Source organism: Lissotriton helveticus, chromosome 2_2 (assembly GCF_964261635.1).
Source record: "Lissotriton helveticus chromosome 2_2, aLisHel1.1, whole genome shotgun sequence".
In the NCBI taxonomy this organism is placed as follows: domain Eukaryota; kingdom Metazoa; phylum Chordata; class Amphibia; order Caudata; family Salamandridae; genus Lissotriton; species Lissotriton helveticus.
In genome coordinates this window covers 40,857,169-40,875,959 of record NC_136060.1, presented here as the reverse complement: position 1 = coordinate 40,875,959, position 18,791 = coordinate 40,857,169, and the positions used below count along the sequence as shown (strand labels likewise).

The 18,791-nt window shown below is 44.4% G+C and overlaps 1 protein-coding gene across 2 annotated transcripts in view; it reads right to left on the bottom strand.

Moving 5' to 3' along the window:
* The window catches only part of LOC144821262 (protein FAM149A-like), a 549,291-nt gene that overhangs the window by 84,543 nt on the left and 445,957 nt on the right, over positions 1 to 18,791 (bottom strand). For both annotated transcript variants that reach the window (XM_078678084.1, XM_078678086.1), the window contains exon 9: positions 3,346 to 3,449. In XM_078678084.1, coding sequence (XP_078534210.1) covers positions 3,346 to 3,449 — 104 coding nt within the window. The remainder of the gene's footprint in view (positions 1 to 3,345; positions 3,450 to 18,791) is intronic.

Here is an 18,791-nt window from a genome sequence, read left to right as displayed (position 1 = left end):
CAAACAATCTGCAAGTGATAAACATTACTACAATGTGAACATTAAATCATGCAAAATTTTTGCAAGAAGAGGTGTGGCATAGCGGCCAGGGCGACTGACGCTGGATGCTGGGGATCGTGGTTCGATCCCCGGCTCCGGCGGCAGGGGTCTGCCCAGCACCATGTGACTCTGGGCAATAGCTCGCTTAATCTTCCCGACGGCCCCCAGCGCCTTGACACCTTCGGGTAATTGTTTGTGCTTTACAAATACTGGACATTTACATTTACATTTTCCTTTGACTCTTGAGTATTTTTTTTTTTAACTGTAACCCATGCAGGTGAGGGGCCTCACATCTGAGAAGTATTACTCTGGGCACACTCTCGACTTGTGTACCCCAGATTCAGAGTCAATCTCTCAAAATAAGTCACCCAAATAAGTGAGCCAAAAAGGACTGTACCAATAGCCTTGTTTTACAGCAAAACCTAAAAACATGTACGTTCAGGGCAAAAAAAACTACAAACGAGGATACTCCAAAAGTCACACTGGATCTGCAGTCAGAGGACCTCACTAATTTGCACAACACACAAGAGCAAAGTCAGTGCTAACGTCCATCTGTACCACTTCCACGTAATGGCAAACACATTGTGATGTTCACACATGGGTGCATTATGCTAGAATACACAATTTGTTGCATGCCAGTGCAGGCAGCATCGATACATGTATAAAGCTGTGAGTCTCAGGCAGCGTACTCTTTAACCAAGTAGTTGAAACAGCGAGTAGGAAAGATAAAGCTGTCGAAATCGATATGGGCAAACCAATCTGTGTCAATGTGGAGAAACCAAGAATGCCGCTCCAGTAGAATGCCGCTCCACTAGGCACACGTAAAGCATTCCACCGGTTCTAAAAGAGTAAAACCCTGGGATGCTACAGCAGCCGATGGTCGCATGCAAAATGCAACTAGAAGACTTGCGTTTATCTATGTAAACAAAGATGGCGCCACACATGTGTGATGAGTGCCGGGTGGCTCCAGGTGCATTCGTGATGCAAAACGTCCTGTAGCAGCTCATGGAGCTGCTCAGCAACCAAAATGTTGATGAAAATGAAGGGAAACCTTGTGAATGTAAGAGTGTGTGCGCTATACACAACACGCGCCTCTTTTTCAAACAACCCCACTGCAGTTAAACCGCCGTTGGACCATGGGACTGCCAGTGATAAATTAAATTAAAAAACAAAGATAGGCTCACCCCCCGAAGGGAAACATCCTTTACAACGCAACTTTTACCACGCAGTGCTTTTACATCGCAACTTTTACAACGCAAACCATTACAACGCATTGCGCTGGGGGGGCTCTAGGATAGGGAATAGATTTAATTTACTATCCAACACCTTCCCTACTATCCACAGGGACTGGAGTTGGAATAGTAAATTAAACTATTCACTATCCAGCACCCCAAAGCGCTATGCGTTGTAATGGTATGCGTTGTAAAAGTTGCGATGTAAAAGCATGCGTGGTAAAAGCATGCGTTGCAATGTCATACATCCCCCCCCAAAAGACCACAGCAGCCACCAGAATCTGGTCAATTTCCCCTTGTGGTACTATACATCTAGATGTATACTCCACTGCAACGTCCTTAATGCAAATGTCTCGCTCGTGCCGCAAGCACTGTGACACATTTCCAAATAAACCTCGGTGCATTCCAAAACAGTGGTAACACATGCAGCAAAAATACCGCCGACAAAATCAATATCATGAGCATGAAGACATATTGTGCAGCAAAAGTACCAAAGCAGTGCACACGCATTGTAATTTAATGAACATACTGATGGCTACAACCACTGAAGACACATGTAAATTGCAGCTCCCATACTCAGCAAGCAAAATACTCTTTGTAAGACTCTGGAGATCGCTGGTAGACCACTGTTCACGACGTGTAAAACTGTAAACATCACAAAACCAGTAGATCCATTCAGATGTGGAAGGTAATCAAAATGAGTTGTGGAAGTAGTGAAGCTCACACCACTTACTCACTTGAATCAATGTCATTTAAAAAATAATCAATTAAGCATGTCCAGGCTGGGGCTGTCCGTTGACAAGGACACTGGAGGGGCTGGCTTGCCTGGAGCCCCATTCTTGAGGCTTTACTCTTTGCTTCTGTAGGTTTCTTTGGGTTCAACTTCAAGTTGCAGGAAGGTAATTATGTCCATCAGTCCATAAGTCTGGTGATCCCAATATGCCAGCCCCTCCAGGAGCAGCCTGCCTGCCACTCTGCCCATCTTCCAACTGTCACCACTCATCCACACAGGCACCCAGGCATTCCAAGCATCACAGTCACACCAACATTCCACTATCAACACTCACACTGGCTGAGCAGCTAGGAAAAAGGTAAACTGGAATACATATGATTACATAAGCAGGATATAACAAAGTGATTTGCCCAGAATCACAGGTTGTTGAGCAGAGGCGCAACTAGAGCCAAATTTCTGGGGGGGGCTACTAAAAATTTCAGGGGGGGCTGATCCTTCAATAATAGGCAGAGTGGAGATGCAGGGGCTCTAAGAAGAGGTGTAAAACAACAAAGCCTTGTTGGCATTTAAATGGTCTTTTAACCCCTTCCCTGTGCTTTGAATTTTGCCGCGGCGTGGGTGGGATGAGCGCAGCGCTCTGATACTAATGACGGCTCCACGGCGTCATGAGTCACGGGCGGCGTGTGCTCATGATGGCGTGGTGCTGTCATGACCCCACCCACTCACTTATTCGCCCGCACAGGCGGGGAATTAGTGCCACGTGGGTGGAGCGGCATGGCAGCTCCACGCTGTCATGAGCACACGCCGCCCGTGACTCATGACGGCGTGGAGCCGTCTAGAGCACGCAAGTGGTGAAAGACCTGTGAAGTACTCTGGTGCGGCAGCAGTAAGACGGACGCCAGACCAGCCAGCCAGCCTACAGCAGCTCAAAAACTGTCTGAGTGTATGCCCGGGAAGCTGTCTCACCCGGGCTGACACACACGACGGGGGGCTGAAGCCCTTTGAGCCCAATGGCCGTTGCGCGCCTGAGGTTGAGCGTCATTGCAGAGATCGCCCGCCATAGCCGTTAGCTCACACCCTCTCCCCAATAATTTAGTCTGTTCCTTAAGCAAGCAGCGGAAAACCACTAAAATGTTTTGTTCAATTGGTTTGCCCTGGTACAGATCTGTATGTAAGCGAGTCCTCTGAATTTACAAGTGAAAAACAAAAGGTAAAATATTTTAAAGTATTCGACAAAAGCCACACGATTTGTGTGGACCCCAGTTAGAAAACTTGCACGTCTAGCACTTGAATACAGATGTAGGAGAACCAAGAGTGAGTCTGAAAGTTAACAGCACTTACAGGGTCTTGTCGATCAGTCCAGCATGGCGTTGTTGTAGTGGTTTGGCTTGAATCGTCATTACCCCGTTTAAGTCACTATAGAGATGACTTGGCATGCGGTGAAACTGTGAAATGTAAAAAAAATGGCATTTAATTGATTGTTTATGTCAATTAAGAAGAGTCCAGCTTGATTTCATGTTCCCTCTGTGTGTTATTCTCTGGGATTTATTACAATGCACAGGAAAAGACTTACCGAATGCATATTAACATTTTCAGTCTTAAAGTTAGACGTGTCTTTTCTTAAAATATACTTTTCGCTACAATCAGAATGACATTACGAATAAGCACAAATGTGAAATGTTCATGCTGAAGGCTGGCAAATGTATTTATTTTTGGGTTCTGGAAAACCTCAGTATACCTCCAGCTACACCATCGCCTGGGAATTACCTTCATAAACACCTAAATCACACCAACCAACTTTATTTCATCCATCATAAATTCAGCATTAAATGTACAGGCCAGTATGCCAGATTCATTACATTGGGCCCATTTTCATTGTCCTAAATGACTGATACACTTGAAATATGCAGCTAGGGTATGCTATGAGATCAAAGAAGACATACAGGTCGCATGCATAATGTTCAATTTGATTTGATGTAATTTTATAAATACGCACAATTACCCAAGGGTATCCTGGTGCTGGCAAGAAAGGAAAAGGAATCCAACTTAAGACGCGAAGAGGTACGTTTTTATTAGTTTGAAAAAGTTCAAGATTTGATTCTGCTCGGAAGATCAGGTAGTAGTTTTTTCCATGCTGCAGCAGTCAGTAAGAGAAGGCACGAAAAATGCACTAAAGTGCATTTTTCAAAGTTTCATGTTGCGCACATGTGTGTGCGCAACATATGTGCACACATCAATTTCAGGGGTGCAACAGGGTGTCCTTTGGACACCCCTGCACCCTTGAAATCACAATCTCAATTTGCGAACCGCTAATTGCGATTAGCAAATTGAGATTGTCTTCCTATTCATTCTTATAGGCCTCTAGGCCGATAGGAATGAATGGGGAGATATTCCTTAATTGCCACTCGCAATTTGCGAGTCACAATTAAGGAATTATTAGAAATCGCTATTTCTTGATGAATAGCATTTTGCTATTCCTTAATAGCGAATCGGTATTTTTCGCTATTAAGGAATAGCAAAATGTGTTCTTGATTGATCTGGGGGATTGTTTCTATACAGGGAGGCAATGGAGGATGGAGATATGAGAAGAAATCCGGGTATATTTACAAAGCCCTTGAGTATGTCTGGCTGCCTTGTTTTGATTCAGTTGAAGCCTACAGAAAATATGGGTATGGGTAGGAGGCCAACGAAGAAGGAGTTGCAATAATCTAGCCTGCTGCTAATGAGAGACTGGACCAGAGTTTTCTCTGGTACAGCAGCAAAGTCATAATTCCAAAGTTAGGAATTAAAATACTAGGCCTTAGAGGTTGAAGTAGGGCAGGCATCTAAGACACTAGCAACCAGTTAGTGGTACAGAGGGAGGGACTGCCAAAAGCCAGGATCCCAGGCTTGTCAGCACTGAGCCCCAGGGAGCATATGACTTGGCCCTGGAGGGAATCTTGCCTTCCTTCCGAGCACAAGATGTTTTGAATAGAATCTGCATTGTAGTAGAAACAAAAGCCATAGGAGACAGCGTGATCAGCCTAAGGAGCTACATACCCATTAAAAAGCATAGGTCACATTTTTAAAGGTGGAACAAAAATCAGTAAAGAAAACTGCCTGCTGCATACATTCCTTTCAAAAATATGTAAACCAGCCCAAAATATTTCCCTGGGTGCTGGAAGTGGTAAATCTGTCCAAGAGAATCCTCTGAGGAAACCAAGTCAAAAGCCGATGAAAGATCCAGAATGTAGGCTGTTGAGCGGCTATCATCTCGGATCATGCAGAAGTCATTGTTGGTGCCTGTTAATACGGTTTTAGTGCCAAGGGTAGGATGAGAAACAAGTTGCTAAGTATTTAATAAGGAATTGTATATTATGGGAGATCTTCTTGGAAAACCTTGCTGGGCAATAACTTACTGGGACTTCTGCCACCGCCTGCCGCCACAAGCCCCTGCCACTGGCGCTTGTCTCTCCCCGCTGCCACAGCCACCGGACTTCGCAGCGCGGCTGCCGGGAGGGGGGACCCTGAGAGCCCCGGGGGAGCGGGAGCTCTTCTTGGAAAACCTTGCTGGGCAATAACTTACTGGGACTGCTGCCACCGCCTGAAGCCACAAGCCCCTGCCACTGGTGCTGGTCTCCCCCTACTGCCGCAGCCGCTGGACATCGCAGCACGGCCGCCGGGAGGGGGGGACCACATCCCCCACGAGCCTTTGCGGCTGGACGCCGCCGTCAAGCATTGTGCGCCCGGTGGCGCTTAAAAAGCCCTGAGAGCCCCGGGAGAGCGGGAGCTCTTCTTGGAAAACCTTGCTGGGCAATAACTTATTGGGACTGCTGCCACCGCCTGCCGCCACAAGCCCCTGCCACTGGCGCTGGTCTCCCCCCGCTGCCGCATCCGCCGGACATCGCAGCGCGGCCGCCGGGAGGGGGCGACCAGATCCCCCACGAGCCTTTGCGGCTGGACGCCGCTGTCAAGCATTGTGCGCCCGGTGGCACTTAAAAAGCCCTGAGAGCCCCGGGGGGAGCGGGAGCTCCTCTTGGAAAACCTTGCTGGGCAATAACTTACTGGGACTGCTGCCACCGCCTGCCGCCACAAGCCCCTGCCACTGGCGCTGGTCTCCCCCCGCTGCCGCAGCCGCCGGACATCGCAGCGCGGCCGCCGGGAGGGGGGGACCACATCCCCCACGAGCCTTTGCGGCTGGACGGCGCCGTCAAGCATTGTGCGCCTGGTGGCACTTAAAAAGCCCTGAGAGCCCCGGGAGAGCGGGAGCTCTTCTTGGAAAACCTTGCTGGGCAATAACTTATTGGGACTGCTGCCACCGCCTGCCGCCACAAGCCCCTGCCACTGGCGCTGGTCTCCCCCCGCTGCCGCATCCGCGGCGCTTAAAAAGCCCTGAGAGCCCAGGCGTCGCGGGACGCGTGCGGGATCGCGCCGGGAGAAGCCTGGGACAAGGGCGGGACTGTCTGTGGCCGTCCGAGGCTGGAGGAGGCCGGGCTGGGCCCCCCCTCTTGGTTTCATTGCCCGGGACAAGGTAGTCTCGACTTATATCCAGGACATTTGAAATTCTTGGACAATGCTTAACATAGCCTCCGACTTCTAGATAAATGTATAAGGTTTTACTATAACACAAGCAATACAATATATAGCTTGGGTTGGAGCATAATTGTTTGACGCCTATAGCACTAGTTGTCGTGTATCTCCCCTTTGCTGGTCAGTATATTTACTCCAGCCATGTCCAACATAATGACGAGTAAAAGGAAGGGTACTGCTGGGACCTTAGATGATTTTATTACGCGTGCAGAGCTTGTTTTAGAACACGAAATAGAAATTGCACAAAGAAGACTCTCGCTAGACCCTTCCAAATTACCTACATACATAGTAAAGGAAGGTCATTCCCTAGCAAACACTCAGGGCACAATCATAGGCATAGAAAGGCAACAAGAAGATGGTAACTTGAATTCACTTGTGAATAATTCAGTAATAGATACAATTGGACAGCCTGGGGGAAATGTACAACCAAGCTTAGGGATAGCAACCAGACTTAGAGTACAAAAAACGGCGGGGACAGTGGGTTCACTAAGTGAGGATAAAAGTGAAAAACAACAAAGGGAGAAGAAAAACCAGTTAATAAAAGGAAAAGCAGGAGAGAAAGGGAACTCTTGCAATGGGCACTCAATTGAATTGGGGAAAAAGATAGTAGTACAAGAACAATAGGGGTACAAACTGATAATGCTGACCAAATCTGTAGAAGAAGGGACAACAAGGTAATAGGTGCCATGGAACAAACAGTGGTTGATGTCTTTCACACTACCCTGGCCTCAATCCAGACACAAATAAACGATTGCATGGACATTAAGCTTAGGGCCATGGACACTGAGATTGCCCGATTAAATGACTCAGTTCACCTCATAAACAAGAATATACTAGAAGGCAAAGGAATAATTGCAGAAGGGGAAAAACTGATTGTCGATTTGAAAGCCCTTACAAGGGTTAATACGGCTAGTGAACGGGCGGAAAGAATCCAGCTCCAAAAAGATGCAGGATGCTTAGACAGAGCTCAAGCAAGGGAAGGAGAAGAACTTGCAGGAGTATGTGAAGGTAGGAAGAGGGCCCCTGTTAATTATCATAATTATGCTAGCACTATACCCAATCTAGAACCCCACACCAATAGGGAAGCGATATATAGCCCGAATGGGACAGATCTGATCCCCAATCCAGACATTTTGAATGTGCCCCCTGCTACCTGCCCATATGTTATAGTTTTAGCTGGGGTCCTGGTATTAAGGAGAGACCAAAAAGAATCCTGGCAAAACCTAAGGAACAAAGCAATAGACTGGCTATCTAAACATAAAAAAACATAAAAAACATAAAAAAATGAATCTAAACAAAGCTAATGAAATTGTGATGGTACGCAGGGTAGGTTGGGTGGGGAGCTCCCAGAAAGATATACAGGGAGATTGTATTGTCGTAAACTTCCGACACCCCCACATAGCCCGCTCCCTTTTGCGGGCTCATGAAGCTATTCTAACTTGGAAAACAAACATATACGCTTTACCACTAGGATACTTTTATAAACCTTTACAACAGGGAGTGAAAAAATCACTAAAAATACATTTACAGTCCCAGAAACTCCTAACAGATTCCAGGAATTATCCCTGCTTGAAGAAGTAGATTGACTACAAGGGTTAGGTGCACCCACAATCAATGCTAGGGATGTGGTGATGATAGGCAAAGAACTACCTGGGGCCTTAGATAAGGTTGAGAGAGGGGATGTAATTAGTTGTGTAAATGGACACGAATCCTTATTATTAAATGGTACTGATCAAAATAATATCGAAGACCCTATTAGAGTCCCAATTATCAGAGAACAAGCAGATTTGAAAATCATCTTGTGGAATATAGCGGGATTAAAAAGGAATACCAGGGACCCAGAGTGGAATAGTTTCATTGAAACAAGCGACATATGTACACTGCAGGAAACCTGGTCAACTAAGACCTTACATAGAGTGGGTTATAAAAGTTTTTATACATCAGCTGTACCGTCAATAAGAGGAAGACCCTCTGGTGGCCTAGTAATCTGGGTAAGGGTCAACCTCAATATTAGTACAACACAATTAGCCATGGACTCCCCTGATATCCTAGGCATCAAAATAGTGACAAAGGAAAATAGGGTTATGCACATTTATAATGTGTATAATCGGCCAGGGTCAAAGGAGTAAAAAATAATTGAGCTGCTGAACTCCATTTTAAACTTATTAGATCCAGGTACAGACATAGTAATCTGTGGGGATCTCAACTGTAATTTTGAACCCATTAATGGGCACGGAAAGATTTTAGAAGTGGAAGATCAGGCTAACGAAATTCCTGCTCTATCTAGTACTAAATGGTTTCCATGCGCCTCCCTAGCCTTGCAAATACGGAGATTAACAGTGACCCACGGCCTAAGGGCATGTAATGGCCACCTACCCTCAGATGTAGGAAAGCATCCCACTTTTTGTAGAGGCTCCACTCAAAGCAAAATAGATTATATAATGCTATCCGTCGACCTATGGCAATATGCCGTTGACTTCTCAATCAATCCTAGGGTGGAGAGTGACCATCGCCTGCTTGTACTTGTTCTGGACGGCGGGTTGATGCTCAGTCCAATGGTTAATAGAAGCACGCCATGTAACCAAATCGATAATGTCATAGTGAGCAACAATCGCCGCTCAGTTAAATGGGCCCACATGTTGGAGCATGGCGAGAAGTTGGCACACATCTATGATACTCTGGTGGATACATTTGGTCCATACATTTCTGGCCACGAGGATAGGGATACATTTCTAGAACTACACAAAAGCTATTTTAAGGCAATTGTCCCAATGATATCACGGAAAGTTAAAAAAGGGAAAGAAGATGGAAGCCTTAAATCGTTGGGAAGACCCTGGTATAATAAAGATTGTCGTAGTGCCAAAACCGAATTAGTACACGCAATCAAGCACAATGATGGATTGATAGTTAGGGAAGCCAGGTCCAAATACAAGAAAGCATTAGAGGTTGCCAAATCAACGTGGGATGAAGAAGTATGGACAGGAATGCTAGAAGCAGCAAACAACAGGGACCATAGGACTTTCTGGAATATTGTTGCCAATGGAAACAGAAAAGAAAAGGGTTCCAAGGAAGTTTATTTAGATGAAACAACTTAGATAGATCATTTTACTAGATTGTACTCAGCCCCGGATTTAGGTAGTTCTGAAAATGATAGTTTACCATCAGGTTTGAGTGAAGGTAATTTAGAATTTAGCTTGCAAGAAACTACTATGGCTATTAACTCAGTTAAAGCTAGCAAAGCCCCTGGACTAGACATGATCCCAGGAGATCTATATAAACACGATACTAGTGTTTGGGGCCCCTACATCAACTACCTATGTTACTCTGTAGCAGCCGGAGCAGAAATACATAGAGGGGTTTAGAAATCATTTGTATTTTTAAAAAGGGCGAAAGGAGCAATCCTGCGAACTATCGCCCGATAAGTTTAATTGATATATTACAAAAAATGTATGCAAGGCACATTTTAAATCGCATCATTTATTGGATTGATGAAGAGGAGATTTTAACAAAATATCAGGCAGGTTTTAGAACCAAAACCAGCACTATAGACCAGGTGTTCAGATTGTCTTGCATGTGCTGGAAATATGTCAACTTAAGAAAGGGCCACTTATATGTGGCATTTGTTCACTTAAGAGCCGCATTGGCCCTCATTCGGAGACACTTGCTATGGGAATCACTTAATAAACTGGGACTACCGGCTAACCTCTTGGAGCAAATAATTAGATTACACCAAAATAACTATGCAAAGGTGAGGTGGGGTCCAGATGGTGAACAGACCAGCCCAATACCAATAAAGAGGGGAGTCCGTCAAGGATGTGTTTTAGCACCAACTTTGTTTTTTGCCTTTTTGTAAATGACATCCCATGCTTTAAAAAAAATTGTAGCAATGATTCACCTAAACTAGGGGGTGAGATAATACCTGCTCTGTTATTTGCGGAGGATACTATTCTTGTATCACAAACACCAAAGGGTCTGCAATGTTTACTTAACACCTTCCAAATTTATTGCAGTAATAAAGGCCTTGAGATCAACACCGATAAGACCAAGTATTTGGCAATAAATCCCCACAGGTCTTTTAAAGAAAACATGGTTTTAAATGGGCAAAGAATAGAATATGTACAGAACTTCACGTATTTGGGTGTTTCACTTGACTCAAAAATGTTGTGGAAAACTCAAATTGAAAAGAGAAAACTCTTCCTAACACAAAACACACTACCGATTTAAAAAAAACATGGTAATAGTCATAATAAAGCGGTTCTTCCTGCGCTTGAGGTATTTCGGTTCAAAGTGCAATCAGCTGCCATATTTGCACTGAACTGTGGGGACCAGAATGCAATAAGGCGTTTGAGGTGAACGAAAACAAATTCTATAGGGCTTTGTTAAAGCTACCAATTCGCACTCCGCTAACACCATTGATGCTGGACCTCAATTTAAAGCGCACTGACTATCATGTAATACTTAGGCCTATGATGTTATGGGTCAGGATTTGGACAATGCCTGAGTTGCTGGATTACAGGGCAGCTCTTATAGAGATTAAGGCCCTAGACGTCTGTAACCGTATCACATGGTTCAACCATGTTGGTGCATGGTTGAAGAATATTGGCCTAGTACACTTTTGGAATAATCCATTTGCACTGACTCCAAGCTCAAGGAAGATTTTAAAATCATCCTTCTGGGGCTATATGGAGCAAAACAGACCGAATGATAGAGCAAATGGATCACTTACTAGTGAATTTCTATTGTTCAAAGCCAGTCCAAGATTCGAACCCTTTTTAAATGAGGTAAATCCCCCCCTGGCAAAAACACTTTACTTGAAATATAGATACGGTATTTTAATGCTGAAATCAAGTGTGGCAAGATGGTCAAAGGATAGAAATGAATTATGTACCTTATGTTTGGGGGGAGTAAGGGAAGATATTGCACACGTTCTCTTTTGTTGCCCGGCCTATGTGACTGCAAGGAAAAGATGGATTAAACCTGTATGTACAAACTTAGGTGTGAGATCGTACAGAGTGGCAGAAAGGATACTAAAAACAGATACCTGGCAAGTCTTTGTCTTTGCCATAAGCAGATTTTTGTTAGCAGTGTACCATATTAGGTTAAAGGCAGGTGAGAAGTTTTAGAACATGCTAAGATAATATAATTTAGACTCCGATACATGAAATGAACTGGAAACAATGTTGTTTACTTCGGTCTATTGCGTGGTTCGGGTAGTTTACTGCCTAATTTTCTACTGCCTAATTTATTTTGTAGGTTGATAGATTTTAGTTTTGATACATGTCTTTTTAAGTATTTATTGTACTTTTAATATCATGATGACACCTCCCCTCCATAATTATCACCGCAAAATCATACTCACATGAAGTTGTATCACCATCGAAAATGTCTTTTATGAAACATATCTATGTATGTACCTTTTATGATACAGTCGTATCGAAATAAAGATGAATTGATTGATATTATGAAAGTATTGACACACTTGCGATGAGTTTAGCGGCCCCAGTAGAGGGAATATAGTACGATAGTGAGATAAAGTCATGTATGTATGTATGTATGTATAGACGTTCTTATAAAGCGCTATCACTGTCACCCGCCGGGCATCCTGGCGCTCAGACTATTATGATACAGAGCGAGATTTTACCAACTTCTGATCTATTTACATTGTGCTGGGGAACAGGTAGGTTTTTAACTCTTTTTTGAAGATGGAGAGTGCTTCCAGGGCCCTAAGACCCGGCGGTAGAGAATTCCACAGCCGTGCCGCGGCAGTCCTAAAGGAGCGTCCACCCATCCGGGTCCTCCGAAACTTGGGTACCACAGCCAAGTGAGCCGATGCTGATCGGAGTGTTCTTGAGGGAATATACCAAGAAAAAAGATCCTGCAGAGGGACCGGGCCTTGACTGTGTAGAGCTCTAAAAACAATACACAAAGCCTTGAAGTTCACCCGTTGAGAAATTGGGAGCCAGTGAAGGTCCCTGAGTGCCTTAGTGGAAGAGTCCGAGCGACGTCGCGAAAGTGCCAGTTTAGCGGCACAATTCTGAATCCGCTGGAGTTTTCCTAGCACGGTAGTTGGAGCCCCCAGTAGCAGTGCGTTGCAGTAGTCGAGGCGACTAAGGATTATGCTCCGCACTACTTCTGGTCTTGCCTGTGCCGGAAGCAAGGGTAGAATCTTTCTCAGGGATCCAAGTAGAGCCATACACGTGGCCACTGTCTTATTTACTGAAGTGTCCAGTTGTAGATCGGAACTAAACATGACCCCTAGGTTCCGAACTGCATCAGCAGGCAGACTAGTGCCTAGGAAGTCAAGAGGCCAAAAGCCCTGTGGTAGGGGTCTGGGGAATCGGTCCGAGGAGCAGTGTAATACCTCGGTTTTCGAGCTGTTAAATTGGAGGGAGTTTTTCCCTAATCATTCTGCCGTGGCCCTCATGCATTGATGAAAAACCTCCTGTGACACCCCACCCTTACCCTCATAGGCTCCAGTGTGGGTTTCTTCAACAGTGGAATAACAAGAGCTGTTTTTCAGAAAACTGGAAAGTTGTCAGAGGACAGAGAGCTGTTACAGATGGATGTCATTTCAGGAACCGCAGAAGAGGCAATAGCATTCATAGTGTTCGCAGTGCAAGGGTTGAGTGGAAGCCAGAGGTAATTGAGTTAAATTTGACAGAATAGTGTTGTGACTCACATGCATAAAATCTGACCAGTACGATGGAGAATTGTGTGATGGAGAGGAGGGTCACAGACCAGAGTGAGAAGATAAACATGGGTGGGTGTCTACTACAAAGGAGCTCAGAAGTCGTACAATCCTATCTTAAAAGAAATGCACTAAATCAGAGCGAAGCTTCTTCAAGGGAATGATGAAGTTGCTTCCAGATGAGCTAAATGTAAATTGAGAACATTTCTTGGGTAGGGTTTTTTGCAGTTAAGATAAATCATGATCAAACTGTCCTGCATTATATATTAACTTTTCATAAGCATGGAGTTCTTGTTTGTAAATTGTTTTATATCCTTTATTCTAGATAGACCGCCATGACCTTCCAAATTTTTTGCACCTCCTTTTTGCCATGGTAATTTCCTCTGTATACCAAGGAGCAAATGGTGAAGATCTGTGTGAAGAAGAGGCTTTTAAATGAAGGGTGTTTTCGAGGGTAGACACAATCCAATTATTAAAACGGCCAATAGAAGTGTTAATATCGTCATGAAGACTGGGTTGAGTACTGTCTCAGATAATTGTTAATTCGAGGAGATCAGTTTAGTGCATAAACAATGAAATAACTTGCAGAGTAGATGACTATTAGTTTTAGAGTGATTAGTCCGATTGATGGTAAAAAAGATAGCCTTATGCTCATTTCAAGTATACTATAATTACGAAGGAGGATCTATTAGGATATGTCTAGCATATTTACTTGTTTGGTTATTTATTTATTTATTTATAAATAAAAATATTATCTGTAGCATAGATGTGGTCAAGTGTGTCTCCCGCCGAATGAGTGGGCCCATGTACTTGCTAAGCTAATGCAAAGACAGAACACACATTGAAAACTTCACCGGCTGCTTTGTCGCGCTCCTCATCAACATGAAGGTTGAAGTCACCAAGAAAGAATGACTAAATTACTGGTGTTGAGATGGGCCTTAGAGATAATATATTGTAGGGAGGAAATGAAATTCTTCACAAGATCAGGAGGCCTATAAAGATGTAGCAGTTTAACAGTACAATTAGAATTCATTGTGATAGTGAATGGCAGAAATTCTGTATCAAAAAGAGGATTAATTGTCCACAGAGACTGATAGTTTATCTTTGTAATGACTGCCGTGCCACCTCCAGGACGAGTTGTGCGGTTTATGATCTCAACATGAAAGCCAGGAGGGATTGCCAATGAAACATCAGGGCAGAGACCTCTTTCAAGCATACCTCAGTAATTAAAGCTATATCTAGATTTAAACCAATGGGGAGACTGTACCTCCAGGGCATGCTTCACCATGGAGCGGGCATTAAGTAAGACATTCTGATTGTTCCACAAGTAAGGTTAGAGGACAGTATGGCACAGCAATAATAGGCTCCTTAAAAATCAAGTGGAACTGCTCAAGGTACTACAGTACCGGTCTCACTAGGCTGGTACTTTACAAGGCATTTATTCTTAATTATCTGGCTTAATTTAACTCAGTGGCTAGTTACAAAAGATAGAATAGGATCTCTGTTTACCTTCCCATAATGGTCAATAGTAAATGGGGCAATAACCCTGGCACTGGGCCTGTTCTGGGTATGGGTGCAAATTGGCTTGCCTGTTGTGTGCCAGTGGTGCACCTGCTGTGTGTGTCTGCCGTGTGTTCATGCTGCAGCCATCCCTAAATAGACCATAGGTGGTCTAGAGTGCGCATTGACCAAAATGGCAGCTCTAGGGTGGCCCAATACAAGGGAAGAAAAATGGCAGGAGTATTACAAAACACACATTGGAAGGAAAACAAGCAAAAAACAGAAGGTGTATGAGAAAAAAGACACAAAAACCTGAACGCATTGGAGAAACATGCGATCTTCTGAAACATCGCTGCCACCAGCAGTGTCACCCATAGCATGTAGAGCCAAGCCTTTTGGACAAGAATGCAAATGTTTGACTTTCATGCGGGAGTGACGTGCTGAGTAAAGAATACCTGAAGTCGGGGGAAGGGAAGCTGAGCCTTTCCAGGAGTCAAGCATACCGGAAATAAGGTAACCGGAAGCCAGGTATTAGAAAAAAGGACACGGACCTAGGCGAGCACACTTGTTGTGTAGAACTCAAGTGTTCCATCTAAGGGTTTGCACACAGGATTTCCACATACAGTTTTATCCTCTTTAGGCTCCATTGTTTTGGGGGTGGGTGTGATGAAGCAAAGCTTCGCATATTTTGCGGCTTGCCGAAATCAAGAACCTCGTTTATGTATAACAAGGTAATAAATGTACGTCTTACTAACATTTATATTAAGTTTGAGTAAAAGTTTAAGACGCTTGCCTATGTGTATTTCTAATGAATTTAATCTGTGTCCTCTAAAATGGCCGCCGCTTGTATTTTAGTTACTGCGCATGCGTCAGCCACACTCACGTGTCCTGACGCGTCTGCAGAAGTGGAGGGAAAGTTGTGCGCATGCGTAATTCATAGCTGTGCTTATCATGTGGTACTGCTCGTGCCACTGCTCTTGTGTCCGTCTCAATGTAGCTAACATTTAATTGCATAAGTTTATTTCTTGATGATGAGTTAAAAGTACCAACCCTGTGATGTGTTTTTCATAATGACATTATTATGTATTAATTTGTTTTCGCTTACTTTTCATGTACCGCGGGAAATGGGGGTCTGAGTAAGAGGAGAGCCATATTGGAGGTCCCTTCTGCGCCTGTGCAACATTCGGCAGCACGAGGGACCTTGGCTGATGGAACATAGCCAGCTGGCAGTGATGGGCGAGATGCTCCTGAGAAAGTCACCTCTGCCCTGCGAGAACAGCGAATGTAGCTCCTTATGTGATACATTGTAATGTTGCGCTACTGTTAGCTCATGGGAACCCCAAACCCGTTAGGCGGTACCCAAATATGTAAATGAAGGCTTCAAATTGCGTATTGTGATTGGTGTGTTACCCAAACCCTACCTTAGGACCAATCAAAATTGAGGGATACTGACACTTTGCAACATTGGGGGGTGGTACACTGTCCCCAAACTGTATATCTACCCTGGGTTCACCTAGTGAACCGTCCGACTTGTCTGGTTTAGCTGACCTGTCACTGACCCAACGCACTCAATAGGTGACTGAAGATACAGAGCGCTGCGGAGCACTCTGTCCGAATTTGACCATAGACTAAGGTTCTACTGAACCTTAAAGTGCTGGCAAGCACTTAACTGGGAGTTCGCTGACCCAATCGGGGTCTTGATCGATAGCTGCAGAGCGGGTGGAGCGCAGGCGTTGCCTCCGAACTGTGGGTTCCGGTCCTGTCCTGAAGAGGGTCCTGTCCTGAAGAGGGTCCTGTCCTGAGGGTCCTGTCCTGATTCCTATTCCGAGGGTATCCTGTCCTGTCCTGGGTGTCCATTCTGCACCTGCTGTCCTTTGAGGGGTATCCTTCCTTGAGGGTTTCCTGTCCTTAACTAACCCGTGGCCAGGGTTTGGTTTCCACACCTTTTTCTAGGTAAATATTACTCTGAACCTCTTGAAATTCTTGCACCTTCTGAATTTCTAACTTTTGCTTAAATAAAGTTCAACATTGCATATGTTATATTTCCATGCCTTTCCGCAACTATTGAACAGTCATTTATAATTTTGCAAAGTTATTCCTATGTCTTCTCAATTGTTAGAAATTATATTTTGCATAGCAGTGTGTCATTTTCTGATATGGTCTAGAACTTCGTTGCCTAGATTGTTCAAAGGCCCCTTCACCTTAAGTGAAGCGTGTTATTCATTATAAGCTCTTCTACAGTAACACACACTTAGTCTATCCCTGTTTAGATAATACTGACTTTACATAGTATTTTCTCGTTACATTTTATTAGTACTTTGATGGTTACTCTGTCATTATTTCTTTCTGCCTATGTGATTTACGTTATCTTGGTTATTGATTGCCTTATTTTACTGTATCTCATGCAAGAAAATATTGAACTTTAGATAAACATTTTAAAACTTCCAGTTGTCCGTGGTCATTTAAACAGTATTTGAATGATATTGGTTGGGTTTGTATTTTGCTGCCTTTCCTTTACAGCTAGCTCCCTGATTCATTGTGGTCATTAGGCACCCGCATCGGTGGATGGTAAGTCGGGTGCACTGAAAATTGGTAGCAGGGAACACACACACCCCAACTTGATAGAGCTCGTGAAGTCACCTGATCGATGTATATGGTGATTTGATAAGTATATGGGCCCTGAAGCCGGAAACGGCGAAAACTGTTGGTCGGGTGGCCTCGCGCGCTCTATCAGTTTTCTGGTAGCAGAGGATGGTTAGGGACTAGCTAAAGGTTAGGCAGGATTAGTTGGACTAGTTAAGTCGGAAGCTGCTAGTATATTGATGCTGCAAGAAGAGCGGCTGTTCTAAGAGACCTGATCAATCTCTTGTGAATACGCACGAATAATATCTTGTAAAAATAATTCATGAATTACTGTATTGCCATTATTCTTGTTCTTATATTGTTATATGTACTAATCCATGCAATTGTCAATCGTTTAGTTAAGTGTTGTCCGAACTCCCCGGGGAATTGAAAGGGCAAGTGGTGAATAGAATCCATTGTCCTGAGGTCACAGGTTCGAGGAAAGTTAGGTGCAGGTTAGGATAACCGGGAAGCACTAACTAGGGTTTTCTGAATACATGTGTGAATAAATGACAGTAACGGGGTTCATTGGCAAAATTCCCATAGTGGCGTAACCTAGTAAGGGTCACATCGGAAGAGTAGCAGGTTCCTCGGAGCTAGCGTGAAAGCAGAGGGGTCCGCTGAGAAACCTTAAACTCGGAACATATCCCGGAAAGAAGTGGATGAGTTTAGGGGAATAACAGGTTCATCGATGCTAGAGTGAAGGGTAGGCGGAAGAGATCTGCCCGCAGCGAGTGAAAAGTAAATGGAAGTAGTTTACTTGCAGCAATAGAATTTTTTCTCTGTCTAGACACTTGAGCACTGTGGCGAATGTGTATTTGTTGTAAAATAACCAAGCACTGAGCACTTTAAAAGAAAGAAAGTTTCCGTTACCTTGTGAAGGGAGGGAGTCAGTCGCGAAGCGCCTCTGACGTCACTCTGTGCCGCGCTAGGATTGGTAGACGCAGCGGGCGGGTAGCGGAGCTGAAATTATAAAGGAGGGGTGAGCGCCGGAGCGTGGGAACTGTCTCACGAAGGGGCCGCGCACCCATTGGCGGAGCTTATTTTGTGTCGCGCACCCATTGGTTGCACGAATTTTCTGAAGCGCGTTCTGATTGGAGGTAGTTTGTAAACAAAGTTAGCGCAGAAGTCGTATGTGGCACTCGCGGACTACAGAGACGCGACCTGATCCAAGGCATCTAGGGTTTGAAAGGGATCAGTGGAAGGCTAACAGATACGATATTATGTACGGAACCAAGAGAAAAATGTCCCTTGTAAGTAAGGTGAAAAATTATTTTAAAACGGACAAACCGATTAAATCTAGGGAAGGTGTTCTTGTCCCAGCACCCAATACTCCCGCCTCATTCATGATGTTTGACCGAGGGTACAATACCTGTGTGTGGCTGGAGAATTGGGTGAAGTATACAAA